Genomic DNA, 19398 nt, shown 5'->3' on the forward strand with positions numbered 1-19398 from the left:
GGACGATGGAAACACACTGATATGGAGCAAAGGAAGTCCATGTGAAGCAGGAATGATTTTCCCTCCTTTAGTTCTTACTTTACTTGTCTGTGCCCACTCAAACATCACATTGCACCACTCACCTTCCTTTTCCTTTATGTGCACTCCATCCCTTTCTCCCAGTCATGTCTTTCTTCCTTGTTCTCCAGCTCCAGAAGGCCATTGAGGGTTCCACCCACTCCGGCATCCGGCTCCGCCCTCCTCTGGCCAGCTTCCGTGACATCAGCAACCACAACTCTGTCTCTAAGCCACCGCCTTCTTCTGCTCCTTCCTCTTCCTCTTCCACCACCACCTACCCTCCCTCTGCTCCTGCGGCTCCTCAGCCTTCCTCCTCCCCACACTGCCACCACCATCATCTTCATCATCATCATAATGAGGCGGAGGTGTGGTTCGAGGATCTGACGCAGGAGGAGAGCTCTAGCAGTACTAGCAGCACAGGTCCGGCAAGCAGGAGCTGCAGCCATGACAGCAGCAACCTCTACCTCACTCCGCCCCCTGTGCCGCCTTCTCCTCCCCCTTCCCCATCCATCCCGCTGTCCACCCTAATGGGACTCCTGGATCAGGAGGACAACAGTGACGATGAGCTGATGGTTTAGGTCACACGAGTGTTTGTTGTTTTTGTGTTGGAATTTTTTTTTTAATAGTGTAACTTTTTTGTTTCTTCTTGGCCACGCCCCCTTCCCTTCAAAGCCCCTCATTCAGGATCTGGGACAAAGATCTCAAACAGCACATTTGAATCCTCCCTGATTCTCCTGATATGCTGCTACTTTGTACAACCCCAATTCCAATGAAGTTAGGATGTTGTGTAAAATGTAAATAAAAACAGAATACAATGATTTACTCTTCAGCCTATATTCAATTGAATACACCACAAAGACTAGATATTTAATGTTCAAACTGATAAATTTTATTGTTTTTGTGCAAATATTTGCTCATTTGGCCCCACAAATCTTAGAAACATGGTGTCTAACCAGATCCTTACTCTGGATGGCATTACCCTGACCTCTAGCAATACTGTGAGAAATCTTGGAGTCATTTTTGATCAGGATATGTCATTCAATGCGCATATTAAACAAATATGTAGGACTGCTTTTTTGCATTTGCGCAATATCTCTAAAATTAGAAAGGTCTTGTCTCAGAGTGATGCTGAAAAACTAATTCATACATTTATTTCCTCTAGGCTGGACTATTGTAATTCATTATTATCAGGTTGTCCTAAAAGTTCCCTGAAAAGCCTTCAGTTAATTCAAAATGCTGCAGCTAGAGTACTGATGGGGACTAGAAGGAGAGAGCATATTTCACCCATATTGGCCTCTCTTCATTGGCTTCCTGGTAATTCTAGAATAGAATTTAAAATTCTTCTTCTTACTTATAAGGTTTTGAATAATCAGGTCCCATCTTATCTTAGGGACCTCATAGTACCATATCACCCCAATAGAGCGCTTCGCTCTCAGACTGCAGGCTTACTTGTAGTTCCTAGGGTTTTTAAGAGTAAAATGGAAGGTAGAGCCTTCTGCTTTCAGGCTCCTCTCCTGTGGAACCAGCTCCCAATTCGGATCAGGGAGACAGACACCCTCTCTACTTTTAAGATTAGGCTTAAAACTTTCCTTTTTGCTAAAGCTTATAGTTAGGGCTGGATCAGGTGACCCTGAACCATCCCTTAGTTATGCTGCTATAGACTTAGACTGCTGGGGGGTTCCCATGATGCACTGAGTGTTTCTTTCTCTTTTTGCTCTGTATGCACCACTCTGCATTTAATCATTAGTGATTGATCTCTGCTCCCCTCCACAGCATGTCTTTTTCCTGGTTCTCTCCTTCAGCCCCAACCAGTCCCAGCAGAAGACTGCCCCTCCCTGAGCCTGGTTCTGCTGGAGGTTTCTTCCTGTTAAAAGGGAGTTTTTCCTTCCCACTGTCGCCAAGTGCTTGCTCACAGGGGGTCGTTTTGACCGTTGGGGTTTTTCTGTAATTATTGTATGGCTTTTGCCTTACAATATAAAGCGCCTTGGGGCAACTGTTTGTTGTGATTTGGCGCTATTTAAATAAAATTGATTTGATTTTGATTTGATTTTGAAATGGATGCCTGCAACACATTTCAACACAGCTGAGGATTGATGAGGATTTGCAAATCATTGTATTCTGTTTTTATTTACATTTCACACAACATCCCAACTTCATTGGAATTGGGGTTGTATTTTTTTAAATACTTCAATTGTTTCACTTCTTCATTTGGTCTTTGTTTCTAATTTTTTTCCATGTAAAGTTTTTAGGGATCAAACGGTTTGTGGTCATGCTAATATTTACCTCCAGTTGGCAGAGGAAGCGGATCGAAGGAAGATCAAAGGCAGATCACCGTCTGCCTGCCTAAAGGCAGGAATGTGGATCTGCCTAAAAACCTTTTAGTTCTTTAATATAAGTGGCTACCACCACAGTGAGATACACAAAATACTCAGAGCTAAAAATATACCCTAAATGGTAACTGACAGTATTACTGTGCAGTTATTGAGTTAGTGATGTAACAAACCATCGCTGATCTGGGCGAACTTCCCCGAGGGAAACTGTGCTTGTGTTTGTTTTTCTTGAGTCTTAATTCATATTTTAATAGTGTGGAAAAATATCTTATTTAAATATGATTCTCAAGCAAATTCTGAAGTAGGTCAAGTTTGTATTTTCAAAAGTCCCCCATTTACGATTTTTGATGCCCAATTGTGTACATTTTTGGTACAAGAACAAATCGAATACCCAATCAGGGCCTGAAACCAGCTTAATCAGTGGCAAAAGTAGAGCTGTAGAATACTGTGAGCAATTTGGGACAGTTCAAATTCATGTCAGGATAAATCATGGTCTACAAAATGTGAATAATCTGATGTAGCTGATGCAGATTGACAGTAAAATGGATGACTGAGTACATTATGCAGTAATTGGGACATCCTGTTCGTCTTCTCCCGATTCTCCTCCACAACATGAAACCCATGAAAAGCTCCTTGACAGACAATTTTCAGCTGTTAACAGAAACATTTAATCATGTAACAGGAATCCTACGTTGTCAGGTGTATTCGGCAGTACTCAGTCACACTCGTATGTAAGCAGGTATTAAACAGTAGGTATGGTGCATCCAGAAAGTATTCACAGCACTTCACTTTTTACACATTTTTTTTTTATGTTACAGCCTTATTCCAAAATGGAGTAAATTCATTTTTTCCCCTCATAATTATATTCACAACACCCCATAATGACAATGTGTAAAAGTTGTGAATTTTTACAAATTTATTAAAGATAAAAAAAATAAAAAAAACGAACAAATCACGTGTACATACGTATCCACACTCTTTGCCATGAAGCTCAACACTGAGCTCAGGTGCATCCTGTTTCCACTGATCCTCCTTGAGATGTTTCTACAGCTTAATTACCCTGGGTAAATTCAGTTGATTGCACATGATTTGGAAAGACACACACCTGTCTACATATAAGGTCCCACAATTGACAGTATGTCAGAGCACAAACCAAGCATGAAGTCAAAGGAATTGACTATAGACCTCCAAGACAGAACTGCCATGAGGCACAAATCTGGGGAAGGGTACAGAAACATTTCTGTTGCTTTGAAGGTCCCTATGAGCACAGTGGTCTCCATCATCTGTAAATGGAAGAAATTTGGATCCACAAGGACTCTTCCTTGAGCTGGCCACCCGTCTAAACTGAGCAATCAGGGGAGGGGCCTTAGTCACGGAGGTGACCAAACTACTGCACGGTGAGGTGACCAAGTCAAGTGGGTGACCAAGACCGAGTGACTGATGGTCACTCTGTCAGAGCTCCAGCATTCCTCTGTGGAGTGAGGAGAACCTTCCAGAAGGACAACATCTCTGCAACAATCCACCAATCAGGCCTGAATGGTGGAGTGGCCAGAGGGAAGCCAGTCCTTAGTAAAAGGTCATATTTGGAGGATTCCAGGCACCATCCCTACAGTGAAGCATGGTGGAAGCATCATGCTGTGGGGATGTTTTTAGCAGCAGGAACTGGGAGACTAGTCAGGATAGAAGAAAAGATGAATGCAGCAATGTACAGAGACATCCTGGATGAAAACCTGCTCCACAGTGCTCTTGACCTCAGACTGGGGCGACAGTTCATCTTTCAGCAGGACAGTGACCCTAAACACACAGCCAAGATATCAAACGAATGGATTCAGGACAACTCTGTGAATGTCCTTGAGTGGCCCAGCTAGAGTCTACACCTGATTCCGACTGAACATCTCTGGAAGGATCTGAAAATGGCTGTGCACCGACGCTCCCCATCCAACCTGATGGAACTTGAGAGGTGCTGCAAAGAGGAATGGGCAAAACTGCCCAAAGATCAGTGCACCAAACTTGTGGTATCATATTCAAGAAGACATGAGGCTGTAACTGCTGCCAAAGGTGCATCAACAAAGTATTGAGCAAAGGGGCTGAATACTTATGTACATGTGATTTCTTAATTGTTGTTTTTTTAATCAATTTGCAAAAATTTCAAAAATACTTTTTATGTTGTCATTCTGGGATGTTGTGAGTAGAATTTTGAGGGAAAAATATTTACTGCATTTTGGAATAAGGCTGTAACATAACATGTGGAAAAAGTGAAGCACTGTAAATACTTTCCAGACATACTGTATATGAATTCCGCCAACTATTTTAAAGCAAGCAAAAAAATTGGTCAAATTTACTACCTCTGCCAGCAAAGTTGGGTGGAGGCATTTGCTTGTGAACTGTCTGGAACCCACAATTTTTCAAATATCGTTATGAAATTTTTACAGAGGATTCATATCCTGATAAAGAATTGATTTAATTTTCAAGGTCATAGATTAAATTCAGAAAAAAAATCTTGGAAAATTGGAGAAATCTCTATCCTTTAACATTGAATGAATTTTCAAAAATTCATAACTCAAAAAAAATCAAACTCCTTTCACATTTGAGAGCAGTATGAAGCATGGTATTTTTTTTATTGACTGACAAAGTTTGGTCCGGATCTGATCCAGATTACAGATTCTGTGGCCATGAAAACCCCATTTAATGTATATGTTACATGATATCTTAATCAAATGTGCCCCGATCACTTTCATAGTTGAAAGTGAGGTGCAGACTGGCACTCACTATCGCCTGACAAATTTTGATCGAGATCTCAGCCGGATTGTGGTGGTCTTGTTCAATTTTGAAATTGGAATGGAAACTGGGGCCATAAATTGGTGATGGGAGGTTGTCGTGAGTTGACAAAGTTCAAGGCTGCCCAACTGTCAAAGCCAACACCAAATTGTCACCTCAGAAAGCATAAAGTTGGTTCAACTGTAAAATGAGTGTAATAACTAAATTTCTCAGGTTTTCAAACACAGCATCTATCAAACAAAATTTTCATTTGTCTTCATGCATTTATTTATTGATATTTTACTGGAGCCTAGTTTTAGCTCAGAATTTAAAAAGCTGTGTCCAAAAAAAAAAAAAAAAAAATTGCTGTAATTGTGTCACATTTTTTAATTTGACCTTTTTTGATGCAGGTTGACAGTAACAAACCAGCTTCCTGGACGATGAACTTAACTCTGTCCAGGTAGGATAGTAACCTGGATTTTAAAGAGTCACGTTTTCCCCTCAGTCCACTAAAAACAATCACGTTTGTGCAACTTTTGTTTTACGTCACCGTGCAAAAAGTTGTTTGTCAACATAACATTACTCTGAAAATGTTTTAATAAAGCGAGTTGTAGTAAAGCCAAAATGTGACATGGGAGGAGCCACAAGCACAGCTACATGCTAATTAACCAAGGTAAGCATGGTGAGCCGTTAAAGTGATTGAGCTAAGCTAGCTAGCTCACTGGGCTGCTAGCCACAAAAAATAATAATTCTAGAAAGTGAATCGGATTATTAAATCTTGCTTTATATCTGAATAAAATGATATTTTGGGGGATGGTTTACACTTCTGTAAGGTCAAAACTTACTAAACTTATACTAAACTTAAACTAAATGTGCCAGATAGCGCCGCTTTGAATTTTCTTCTGAAATTTCAAGTTGACTTCTGATGGGTTGTCCAATGTAAAGTATGTGTTCTCCAAAGTTAAATTTCACATTGACTGACGATGATTGCTCAACTAAACATATCGCCCCCTTGGAGAAATCCAGTAACTACACAGGTCATAGTAAATTATGTCGTTTTTAATTGAAATTTGGTCCAAAATGGATGGGGATCTCAACAGTGTAGGGTGTCAGGCTATTTTAGGTAATCGAGCTGTGAAATTTTACATATTAAAAATTTGTACTGATATTTTGAATTACATTTTGGTTATGTTTTTTTAATGGAAATAATTGGAAATTATAATTCAGATACTTAGAATTATATATATATATATATATATATATATATATATATATGAAATCACATAAAGATGCAGTCAAACAATACATTGAATCTATTTAAGTACATAACATTTATTGTTTCTTCAGGTAAAAGTGGAGTTGCATTAGTAAGGGCATCCGGCGTAAATCCTGTGCCAAATACCAATGCGGAACTGGCTATATCCGCTGTGGTGACCCCGAACAAACGGGAGCAGCCGAAATTACATCACATATAAGATTTTATTGTGTTTGTTTATTGTGTGTGTTTTTTCCTGTTAATTATAAAAAGCACTTTGATATATTATTACTTTGTATACTGTGTTATGCTGTTTGGGCTAAGTCACTGTTAAAAAGCATGCACTTTCTTTTCCTTTTGTCCACATTAACAATTTGCAAATGATTCTTCATTTTCAATTTTGGTTCCTTTGAGCACGAGATGGGCGGGGTCTAACTCATTTAGGTGGCAACCTTTGGAGACATTTTCTGTTCATTTCAGTGTAATTTGCAGCAGGTGGTAGTTTCACCTCAAGTAGATAAAATGCTTGTGAATTTGCACAAATCCCAGTTTTAAGTTGTCTTTATCCTGTTGACTAAAGCACTGCCTCTGAACAGCATCCAGAATGGATGCAGCTATCATATTAACTCATCAAGTCAGACAGAAAATCTTGCACCAGATTATATAACATTACAAAAACAGGTCAGTAAAATTTGTAGTGAGTTGTAAGATGAAACAGGATTGTAACAAAAAATAAAAGAAAAAAATGCATGTAATTGTATTTATTCTTCAGGAAGGTGCAAAACTAGCTAGCAGGCAATCATAGCCCAGTCAAGCCAACTAACTTAGTGAATTAGCATGTACGTAGCTAAAAAATACATTTGTTGAGCTGGTTTGCCAGCAAATAATGTATTCTGATAATGTCGTTTATTGTGTAACATTAATCTGCTACAAGGTGAAAAATTTTGATCAATTGCTTTCAATTTTGTTCGAATCTGCTTTATCATTCTTTGCTGTGACCAAGCGGTAAGGCAAGCTGTCAGTCAAGGCAAAGCGAGAGCCGTATGTATAAATATCTTATCACGTCTGTTCATGTATCACGCCCTGTATCCTCGTATCTGTATCAGTCCTCCTCCAATACATTAGGGCATGATGCAGGACATGATACATAAACAGACGTGATAAGATATTTATCACATATTACAACGAAAATAAAGAACAATAATCATACACATGAATCATGTAGAACAAATATCACAGGTAAATCATGTAGATATGTAAATTATGGAATGTTCTAATGTCTTTCTATAAAGTCATGTGTATCCTCTTCACTAACTTCTTGGTGTCTCACAACTTCAGTCTGAGACTCAAGTTGTAGAATTCTCCCTACTAGGGAGGCTAAAACTCTATCACCTTGATCAGACATCTTGGTTGAATGAAATGATCTGGATCCTGTATCGGGATCCTGCACTTGTCACCAGGGTAACACAAAATAGGGGCATCTCATTGGTGGGTCCAAGGAATGGGAGCTCCTGATTGGATAAAAAGTGAGGCGATACAAAGCCTGGTATTTTAAATGTCTTTTTTTGTATCGCCGTTTTAAGATTTGTATCACCCTGATTTTATTGCCACAGTTTCCAGGGCAGTAAAATTGATTGGAAAAGTGTATGATTTATCAGCCCTATTTTTCTTGTACGAGGTCTGTTAGAAAAGTATCTGACCTTTTTATTTTTTTCAAAAACCATATGGATTTGAATCACGTGTGATTGCATCAGCCAAGCTTGAACCTTCGTGCGCATGCGTGAGTTTTTTCACGCCTGTCGGTTGCCTGTGAGCAGGCTTTCTGTGAGCACTGGTCCACCCCTCGTCGTTTTTTTATTGCGAATAAATGAACGATTTGGAGCTTTGCTGCATCAATTTTTTTCCAGAAACTGTGAGAGACCTCCAGGTGGACACCGTTCGGAAAATTAATATGGCTTTCAGGGACAATTTTATGGGGATTACACAGAGTAAGGAGTGATCCAGACGGTTTAAAGACCGCCCACAACTGCTGAGAGCGCGCCGCGCTCCGAGCGCCGATCGACAGGCTCAAACCCCGCTGAAACAACTAGATCATTGCCAAGGTGAAGGCTTTGTTGATCCGGGACGTCGTCTGACTTTCACAAAAAGGCAGAAGGCGTGGATATCAGCACTTTTTCGGCACATTCCAGTTACAGCAGTTTTTTTCATGGAAAGAAAAGCAGAGGAACACGCCACGGAGCTGTTCATGACGCGGCACAAAACCACCTCCGTGTTGGTCTCTCAGGACGGCTTTCAGGTGTATTTCAGACGGCTGTCGGTTGCTTTTCAGTCGTGTGATTATCAGAGAAATTGAGCATGAGCTGGACATGCCCCAACATGTCCTGTGAGGCTTTATCACGGCGTTGCTTTGCACCAAGCGGCTCCACCGCGACACGCGGAACTCCTCCGCACGTCTGTCTCAATGTGCCGAAAAAATGCTGATGTCCACTCTTTTCACAATTCCTGTGCTAGTCACACGACATACCGGATCAAGACAGCGTCCAGTTTAGAAATGAACGGCACATTCCACTGTTACAGGAGTTTTTGTCATGGAAAGAGGAGCGGAATTCCGCGCGTCGCGGTGGAGCCGCATGGCGCAAAGCAACGCCGTGATGAAGCCTCACAGGACATGTTGGGGCATGTCCAGCTCATGCTCAATTTCTCGGAAAATCACACAACTGAAAAGCAACCGACAGCCATCTGAAATCCACCTGAAAGCGGTCCTGTGAGACCAACATGGAGGTGGTTTTTTGCCGCGTCATGAACGGCTCCATGGCGCGTCCCTCCGCTTTTCTTTCCATGAAAAAAACTCCTGTAACAGTGGAATGTGGCGAAAAAGTGCTGATATCCACGCCTTCTGCCTTTTTGTGAAAGTCAGACGACGTCCCGGATCAACAAAGCCTTCACTTTGGAAATGATCTGGTTGTTTCAGCGGGGTTTGAGCCTGTCGATCGGCGCTCGGAGCGCTCTCAGCAGTTGTGGGCGGTCTTTAAACTGTCTGGATCACTCCTTAATCTGTTTAATCCCCATAAAATCGTCCCTGAAAGCCATATTAATTTAAAATTGATGCAGCAAAGCTCCAAATCGTTCAGACATTTATTCGCAATAAAAAAACAACGAGAGGGGTGGACCAGTGCTCACACAAAGCCTGCTCACAGGCGAATGACGCAACCGACAGGCGTGAAAAAACTCATGCATGCGCACGAAGGTTCAAGCTTGGCTGATGCAATCACACGTGATTCAAATCCATATGGGTTTTGAAAAAAATAAAAAGGTCGGATACTTTTCTAACAGACCTCGTATCTTATGAGGGCTGGTTGTTATATGTGATAAAGAATGTTGTTGACCATTTTGATGTTTAAACCATTATACGTAATTCGCTTAGAACTTACATTACGGGCGACTATTGCCAAGAAAAAAAGAAGAGCATGCAACTGGAAGAGTATTTTTTTCTGTGTTCAGTTCATTTGTGGCATTAAAGTCAATGTGCTGATACCTTTTACCTGCTTCTTCAATATGGCAAGACACGGCTTCCTTTTGTCATTGTCTTTATGATTCCTGTTATGACATCACAAATATCCGATGGGGATAAAAGTAAGAAATCTGACAGTGACCAGTAAAAGAAATTAATAATAACCTGGTGGAGATACACGCTACTCAAGCGTGCCTTCCAATTTTTCTTAATTTTTTTTAACTTCCCAACCTACAAACCCCACTTCCAATGAAGTTGGGATGTTGTGTGAAATTTAAATAAAGACAGAATGCAATGATTTACAAATCCTTTTCAACCTATAGTCAATTGAATACACCAAAAAGACAAGATATTTAATGTTCAAACTGAAATTTTTGTTTGTTTGTTTTTGTGCAAATATTTGCTCATTTTGAAATGGATGCCTGCAACACATTTCAAAAAAGTGGTATGTTTACCACTGTGTTACATCACCTTTCCTTCTAACAACACTCAATAAGCGTTTGGGAACTGAGGACACTAACTGTGAGTGTCATGCTTGGGTATAAAAGGAGCATCCCCAAAAGGCTCAGCCATTCACAAGCAAAGATGGGGCGAGGATCACCACTTTGTGAACAACTGCGTGAAAAAATAGTTCAACAGTTTAAGAACAATGTTTCTCTGTTCAATTGCAAGGAATTTAGGGATTCCATCATCTACAGTCCATAATATAATCAGAAGATTCAGAGAATCTGGAGAACTTTCTACACATAAGCGGCAAGGCCGAAAACCAACATTGAATGCCCGTGACCTTCGATCCCTCAGGCGGCACTGCATTAGAAACCGACATCATTGTGTAAAGGATCTTACTGAGTGGGCTCAGGAACACTTCAGAAAACCATTGTCAGTTAACACAGTTCATTGTTACATCTACAAGTGCAAGTTGAAACTCTACCATGCAAAGCAAAAGCCATACATCAACATCATCCACAAACGCCGCCGCCTTCTCTGGGCCCGAGCTCATTTGAAGTGGACAGAGGCAAATTGGAAAAGTGTGCTGTGGTCTGATGAGTCCACATTTCAAATTTTTTTGGAAATCATGGACATCGTGTCCTCTGGACAAACGAGGAAAAAGACCATCCAGCATGTGTGATGGTATGGGGTTGTGTTAGTGCCCATGGCATGGGCAACTTACACATCTGTGATGGCACCATCAAGGCTGAAAGGTACATCCAAGTTTTGGAGCAACACATGCTGCCATCCAAGCAATGTCTTTTTCAGGGACGTCCCTGCTTATTTCAGCAAGACAATGCCAAGCCACATTCTGCACGTGTTACAGCGTGGCTTCGTAGTAAAAGAGTGCGGGTACTAGACTGGCCTGCCTGCAGTCCAGACCTGTTGCCATTGAAAATGTGTGGCGCATTATGAAGCGCAAAATACGACAACGGAGACCCGGACTGTTGAACAACTGAAGTTGTGCAACAAGCAAGAATGGGAAAGAATTCCACCTAAAAAGCTTCAACAATTAGTGTCCTCAGTTCCCAAACACTTATTGAGTGTTGTTAGAAGGAAAGGTGATGTAACACATTGGTAAACATACCACAGTCCCAACTTTTTTGAAACATGTTGCAGACATCCATTTCAAAATGAGCAAATATTTACACAAAAACAATAAAGTTTAGCAGTTTGAACATTAAATATCTTGTCTTTGAGGTATATTCAATTGAATATAGTTTGAAGAGAATTTGCAAATCATTGTATTCTATTTTTATTTACATTTTACACAACATCCCAACTTCATTGGAATTGGGGTAATTACAATGCAGCTTGAGGTTTTTTTTTTTTGCTGCACACACCAGAAATTTTTTTTGAGATCAAACATTCTGCACTTTTCATGGCAACGCCAAAAATATTTCATAGTAAAACATTGTTTTTTTTTATCAAACTAGTGAAAGTTCATTTCAATGGAGCAGCAGAATGAACTGAACCCAGCAGGACTCTTACACTTCACTGTTCCAGTTCTGTATTTTTGAAAATGGCTAAAAATGGTTGAAATATTAAAGCAGTCGCACAGCAAACCCGAGCCCTCTTCTGGTGCTCAAAGTCCTATGAACCAAACACTCAGGATTATTTTCAATTACTGTTTCACCCACATCTGGTTTTCTGCATGTTGACTGTATTGCACTGAAGTCTTTTTTTTCATATATATATATATATATATATATATATATTTTTTTTTTTTAGGCCTTTTTGTTGTTGCCTTGGCCGCCATTCTGTGGTCCAACTTGTCCAAACATTTTGTTCTTGCACTTAAGGACATAATATTCCATGTTTTCATCAGTTATCTTCATTCTTGGCATCTAATTTGTGTCCTCGGATCTCCTCTCCAACAAAGTGGGTAAATAGTTTGGAGGTTGATGGGAGAAATAGAATAGCTTAACTGATTATTGTAGTATTTGATTCAAGTTTTTGACATTTTTTTTCCTCAATTGGTCACCACGACAACAATGGAGCCCTCCTCCACCTCTTCGTCCTTCTCCTCCAGTGATTGGACGACACATGGTGTGACATCGAATGGTATCCTCTCCATGATGGATTCTACAGTCTGTGCTGGCAGTCCTGGGCTCGAGCCTCTGGTCAGGGGTCCCTCCTCCCTCAGCGGGGATGGGGTCAAAGAACAAGGCTCCGGCTCCACGGTTAACGTAACCTCTTCGACCTGTGACGGCAACAAGTCAGGTGTTTCACGGACATTTTTGGATGGATGGTTGTGGTCCAGTGTGCATGCTGTTAGCTTAAAATGCCTGTTTTTAGGACACTGGCTGATGTGGCTGTTCCACATAAAAAAAAAACAAAAAAACAAACAAACTGCATTTACTCTGTTTTGAAATTTGACCATGACACAGGTTGAAGAATGACCTCACCTTCGTCAGGTCCTCATCTTCCTCTTCCTGCTGTTCCAGGATGTCCTCGCTCTCGGGTTCTGGCTCTTCGCCGACCGTCTCCACCACGCCTCCAACCATGTCAGCCATCTGTGCGCTCAGCTGCCCGGCAATCTCCACCTGCAGCCAGTTAGGATTCCACACGTGTTTGTTTGTGACACATAACCAAACACATGTGAGCTTAATTCCTTTGCATGAAAATACCTTTGTCCTTGACCTTCACCTTGACCTTGAAAATTCAACAATTTGCATTTCATGGCCATGAAGCAGCAACAAACAGCAGTACAGCACCAAAATTGTTAGAAAATTGTCAAAATTGGCACCAAGTTGTCTTGAATATGTTCTCACCTGGTGAGCCTCGACCTGTGCTGCCCCCCAAAGGTCAGCTAAACGAGGGTGCGTGGGAGGTCCCAGGCTATGGATGGTGCTGTTGGGCGTGGCTTGTTGGGATTGGGAGGTGCTATGAATGCGATGGTCCAGAGACTGTACAAAAAAGAGAGAATTGAATGAATAAAAATTATAAACTCTGTGACAGACATATAATCCAGTTTAACCCCGTGGCCACTTTTTTATTTTGAAAATTTTAACCCCTCCAGTGTGCCCCCCTCCCCCACTTCATTCAGTGCCGGAGTAAGATTTGACTCCACCCCCTGTGGCATGTCCGCCATGTGTTATATAATCAATATGATGGCTGAGAATATTTTTCTGACCAATGATCACTTGTTCAGAAAAAATGAAACTTTCTGAAACAGATGATTGTGAGGAAGTGACGGATGGGGATTTTTGCTGATTTCTGCTTGGATATCTTTGGCTTCTTGGAGGAAAGGGGACGATGTGTCCGGGAGACTTAAGAAGTTAAAGAGGAGAAACTAAACCTGCCAGCGAGCAGATTAGCTTCCCAGGGAGGGTAACCATTTTTTTATACCCAAAACCTAAAGTTTCCTTCCCTCAACTCGCACACGACGAGTTTTCATTAAACCTGCTTTCTGAAAGAGGCCCATGTTGTTGGTGTTGTTACTGACCTCTTGGTGTTGGTAGTGGTGTTACTGACCTGTTGTTGTTGTTTCAGACTTCTTGTTGGTGTAGCTTTTACTGACTTGTTGTTGGTGGTGGTGGTGTTACAGACCTGGTGGTGTTGGTGTTACTGATTTGTTATTGGTATTGGTGTTGTTGTTGATGAGGTCTTGTTTTTACTGCTTGTTGGTGTTGGTTTTACTGACCTGTTGTTGTTGTCACTGACGTGTTGTTGGTTTCAGACCTGTTGTTGTTGGTTTTACTGACCTGTTGGTGATGGTGGTGTTACTGACCTGTTGGTTTTACTGACCTGTTGTTGATGCTGTTGCTGACCTGTTGTTGTTGGTGGTCGTGGTGTTACTGACCTGTTGGTCTTGTTGGTGGTGGTGGTGGTGGTGTTACTAACCTGTTGGTGTTACTGACCTGTTGTTGTTGTTGGTGGTGGTGTTACTGACCTGCTGGTGTTGATATTGTTGCTGACTTGGTGTTGGTGACCTGTTGTTGTTGCTGACTTGTTTTTGGTGTTGGTGTTACTGACTGCTTGGTGTGGGTAGTGGTGTTACTGACCTGTTGGTTTTACTGACCTGTTGTTGTTGATGATGTTGTTGCTGACTTGGTGTTGGTGTAACTAACCTGGTGTTGGTGCTGCTGACCTGTTGTTGTTGTTGCTCACTTGCTGGTGGTGTAACTGATCTGGTGTTGGTGCTGCTGACTTGTTGTTGGTGGTGGTGTTGCTGACCTGTTGTTGTTGGTGGTGGTGTTGCTGACCTGTTGTTGTTGGTGGTGGTGTTGTTACTGACCTCTTGGTGTTGGTTTTGGTAGTGGTGTTACTGACCTGTTGTTCTTGTTGCTGACTTGGTATAGGTTTTACTCACCTGTTGTAATTGGTCATGTTGTTACTGACCTGTTGTTGTTGCTGACTTGTTGTTGTTGGTGGTGTTGCTGATCTGTTGTTGGTGACTTCTTGTTGGTGTTGGTGTAACTGACCTGGTGTTGGTGCTGCTGACTTGTTGTTGTTGGTGGTGTTGCTGACCTGTTGTTGGTGGTGGTGGTGTTGTTACTGACCTCTTGGTGTTGGTTTTGGTAGTTGTGTTACTGACCTGTTGTTCTTGTTACTGACCTGTTGTTGTTGTTGCTGACTTGGTATAGGTTTTACTCACCTGTTGTAATTGGTCATGTTGTTACTGACCTGTTGTTGTTGCTGACATGTTGTTGGCGGTGGTGTTGCTGATCTGTTGTTGTTGACTTGATTTGGGGTTGGTGTTACTTACCTGTTGTTCTTGTTACTGACCTGTTGTTGCTGGTAATGTTGTTACTGACTTGTTGGTGATGGCAGTGTTACTGACCTGTTGTTCTTGTTACTGACTTGTTGGTGGTAGTGGTGCTACTGACCTATTTTTGTTACTGTTGTTGTTGTTGTTGGTGCTGCTGACTTGTTGGGGAGGTGATAGTCTTGTGGTTAAGCGTTGGGCTTCAGACCAGAGGATCCTCGGTTCAAACCCCAGCCTGACCAGAAAATCAGTAAGGACCCTTAATCCTTAGTCCTTAATCCCTGAGTTGCTCCCGGTGTGTAGTGAGCACCTTGCATGGCAGCACCCTGACATTGGTGTGAATGGGTGAATGTGAGGCATAATTTTAGTGTTTTGAGCTTCTGATGCAGATGGCAAAGTGCAATATAAATGCAGTCTATTTATTTGTTGGTGGTGTTATTAACCTGTTGTTCTTGTTACTGACCTGTTGTTGTTGGTACTGCAGCAGTTGTTGGTAGTGATGGAGCTGTTGGAGCTGCTGGAGTTGACTGTGTTGCTGCAGCGTGAACTGAGCCTGATGCTGCTGAAGGTAACTTCCTAACGTCCCATCATACATCTCTCCAGGCGTAACTCCTGCTCCACTGCTGCCACCTGAAAGCAACAACAAACACCTCAAGTGCACAGTGCTGGATAAGTCCATCGAGTCATGGACTCCAGCGAGGCCACGTGATCATCCTTTGATCGCCTGCAGCTGGAGGTAGGCTGACACAGACTGCTTTCACAGAAGAGGTTCAAACTTCACCTTTGTTCTTTCTTTGCAGCATTGTCATTATTGTGTTGTTTACACGGATGGAAGAAGGAATGTGAATAAAGTGAATAAACACAGGCTTTGAAGAAAACCAAAATGTGCACGAGACAGCCGGAAAGACTTGTTGGGTTCACACGTTCCAGGTGAAATATTCTGTATAAAGGTAAGGAGGACCAAAAATAACCAGAAGGAGGATGTGGTCACTGTGTTTCTCACCACTGCCACCTGTTGTGTTTGGATAATATTGTGACAGCTTGTGTAAATGCTTTCCCATCTCTATTAATGAGACTCAAAACTTCAAACATCTGAACTTTGGTCCGTCACATATGATCCTCACATGCACGCCAAGTTCCTGTTAGGGTGCATGTGAGGATCATATGTAACGGATCACCATTTAATTGGTACTAACAAGCATCACAAGCTTCTGAAGTGTTACAGTGTGACTCAAATTAAAGTCGTACCTGTAGCCATGATGTAGGAGCCTGCGGCAGGCGAGGCCACACCTGAGGGCTGGCTGGTGATTGGGTCCCAGGCGTCAGAGGACGACAGGCAGTACAGGCCCTGGGAGACATAGGTGTGAGGCCAGACATCTGCGGAGGACTGATGAAGGACCTGGTCTGAACAGGATCACACAGACAGGTGGAGGGTTTAAGATGGAGAACACCCACAGCTGAAGAGGTGAGGGAAAGAAAAAAAGAGGGGAAAGGTCGGAAGTGAAAGAGAGGAGATGGATGGATGGAAGGGAGGAGTGAGTGGAGTAGAAATGTGTGGTATTTTCCCACAGATGTCTTTGAACTCTTTAATATTTCACATATTTCAACAGAATGTTGCAGATATCAATATACTCTACCAAACGGTTGAGTTGACCATTAAAGGGTTAATGCATTGACAAAACCGCAAACAGAAGGTTTGGAGGCACACTCTCACGAGCACCACTACCTTAGCTTATGGCAAGCTAAAAGTGGATGCTCTTGTTTTGGTCGAACTTCTGGCCAGTTTCTGACTATTGTGTTAGTACGCGCCCACGGCCGACGTGGTTAATGAATTCCTGTGCAAAACGTAGTTCCCAGATAATTGTGATAATTCCTGTGAGATAATGAGTATATGTCATCTAAATTAATTCTAAACTTTACCAGTAATAAAATTACAAAGATAACTGAAGAATAGGCGTAATAAATATTTAAGAAACTTAAAGTTTATGAGCAACTTCGCCTGTTATCGCTCAAGCACATTGTAAACACTGACACGATGGAATTTGATGTGGAAGAGATCAGAAAGATACGATTGGAATGTTTTGATTCCCATTTCCAGTTGGCGATGAAAGAATTGGGTGTTAAAGTCAGAACAAGAAGCTGCACTGAAAGAGATCTATCTATGAAGAGACACATTCTGTGTGTTGTTGCTCCAATGAGAGCGGCACGCTGAGCAGGGTGGCGAAAGTAGTCTGACGAGCTCAATCTGTGGGCGCGAGCTATCACACAAGTCCAAAATAGCAAAGATGTCAGTCCAATGAGAGCGGCACTCTGAGCAGGGTGGTTTGGAGGTACGGCAGCAACAAAACACATCATCTCTGTAAGCTGACAAAATACGAAGCCAAAACGTTCAAGAGATTTTCATCAGTTTTGTGTTCAGTTTTCTATTTTTTTTTCTCCATTGTATCTTCAGTTAAAAAAAAAATCACAAGACAGGTCTGCGGTGTTTGCACAGACACAGTGTGAGAGGTTGGACGCTTGTAGCGCTTCAGCAGTGGGATAACCTCACAACGGCTTATCAGAATAGCAAATAAGTTTGATTTCCATCTGACTATATGATCGCCGATCAGGAGGTGGTCGTGAGATGTTAACCGCAGCTCATTACTCCGTGTATACTAAACGATGCAGGACGCGCGATTAACCTGAAACTCGTGTGATCCAAAAAATTCTCGCACAAATGAAAAATCAGCTGAAAAAGGGCCAAAACTCGCACAGTGTAAACCCAGCACTGAATGTCTGGCACCAGTAGATCATGGCAGTGTTCTATTTATTTTTGACACTGGTTATATCAGATGGTTATCTAATTACAACTTGGCTTTTTTTTTTTAAATGCCTTTATTTTTAACAAATAAAAAAATGGAATATTTTACCAAAGCACATTTATCTGTAAACACCAACACACGACACACCTCACATTAACGTGTTGGTTTACAAAATGAATGAGTCAACCAATTAGTGTTAGCGGAGGCACATTTTACCCAGAATCCTTTGCGATCTGTCTGTGTTTGTTACAAAACTTCAGAATTAGTGCATTATTCAACATTAAAAGATATATGTTATAGTTTAACTTTGTACAAATGACAGAACTGACATTAATGGAGTTATTCCAGCACGGTGGCTTAGTGGTTAGCGCTGTTGCCTCACAGCGAGAAGGTTGTGGGTTCGATTCCCGTGGCCTTTCTGTGTGGAGTTTGCATGTTCTCCACGTATTTGCGTGGGTTTCCTCCGGGTGCTCCGGTTTCCTCCCACATCCAAAGACATGCGGGTTAGGTGGATTGGGATCTTTAAAATTGTCCGTAGGTGTGTGTGTGGGTGTGTCTGCGTTTGTTTGTCTATTTGTGGCCCTGCGACAGACTAGCGTCCTGTCCTAGGTGTACCCCGCCTCGCGCTCTATGACTGCTGGGATAGGCTCCAGCCCCCCGCGACCCTTAATTGGACTAAGCGGTAGAAGATGGATGGATAGATGGAGTTATTCCATCAGTATACATTTTATTTATACACCAAACCATAACTCAGCACTGCTTTATTTTCCAAGACCTCCGCCTGACGGCAGCGTTGTGATTGAGAAGATAGTTAAGTTTCGTGGCTCCTCTCAGCTTGCTTCTGTGCTGGAAGCCATGTACTAAACAAGAGCTTCCAGCAGACATACAGAAGTGCTGACTCATTGTTTGAGTCTGTTGTCGCTTTTGATGCTACCAGAAGCAATCTTGGTGTTAAAACTTTATCTGTGAGTTGCCTATAGTCTCTTCGACAGGTCCTGAAAATTTCATGGAAATATTCCACATGGTTCCAGAGATATGCACCAAATTTACCCCAAAAATAGCACTTTTTTTCATCAATTTTGTGTGACATTGATATTTAGCATTATGATTTAAAGCTGAATGTTAAAGAAATAACATTGTATTTTATCAGTTCATTTGTTTGTGCTTCATACTAACACACAGTAATACATTTTTGTAAAGGTAGAAACGTCATTTCCTACAAAAAACAACATGTTTCTAAAGCAAGGTAAAACGCAAGCGAAAAGCTGAGAATAAGTCGTTGATTTATTTGTGTCAATACCTTAGCTATATCTCCTACTCTGCTTCAATAGAATGATTATATTACTTGTTCAATAATACCAGGAACTAATGGACAGAATTTCTTTGTTTCAGGCTTCTGCAGACTACTGAAGATACCTCCAACTGTTGTCGCAAGCATTACGCTCTAGCACATTATAGTATATAGAGTGAGGAAATTAAGTATTTGA

The 19398-nt window shown here is 41.6% G+C and overlaps 2 protein-coding genes across 9 annotated transcripts in view; one reads left to right on the forward strand and one right to left on the reverse strand.

Moving 5' to 3' along the window:
* The window catches only part of LOC117501471 (chloride channel protein 1-like), a 63995-nt gene extending 63189 nt beyond the window's left edge, over positions 1-806 (forward strand). Inside the window, 1 exon segment of the mRNA XM_034160370.1 lies at positions 189-806. Within this exon segment, the coding sequence (XP_034016261.1) occupies positions 189-635 (447 nt within the window). The 3' untranslated portion in view covers positions 636-806.
* Positions 807-11794: 10988 nt separating this feature from the next.
* Positions 11795-19398, reverse strand: part of LOC117501702 — a 145632-nt gene continuing 138028 nt past the window's right edge. For all 8 annotated transcript variants that reach the window (XM_034160662.1, XM_034160666.1, XM_034160663.1 and 5 more), the window contains 5 exons: positions 16359-16514; positions 15574-15740; positions 13174-13308; positions 12808-12945; positions 11795-12602 (listed from right to left, as the gene is read on the reverse strand). In XM_034160662.1, the coding sequence (XP_034016553.1) occupies positions 12372-12602; positions 12808-12945; positions 13174-13308; positions 15574-15740; positions 16359-16514 (827 nt within the window). In that variant the 3' untranslated portion in view covers positions 11795-12371. The remainder of the gene's footprint in view (positions 12603-12807; positions 12946-13173; positions 13309-15573; positions 15741-16358; positions 16515-19398) is intronic.

The sequence above is a fragment of the Thalassophryne amazonica genome, chromosome 20 (genome assembly GCF_902500255.1).
Source record: "Thalassophryne amazonica chromosome 20, fThaAma1.1, whole genome shotgun sequence".
NCBI lineage: Eukaryota > Metazoa > Chordata > Actinopteri > Batrachoidiformes > Batrachoididae > Thalassophryne > Thalassophryne amazonica.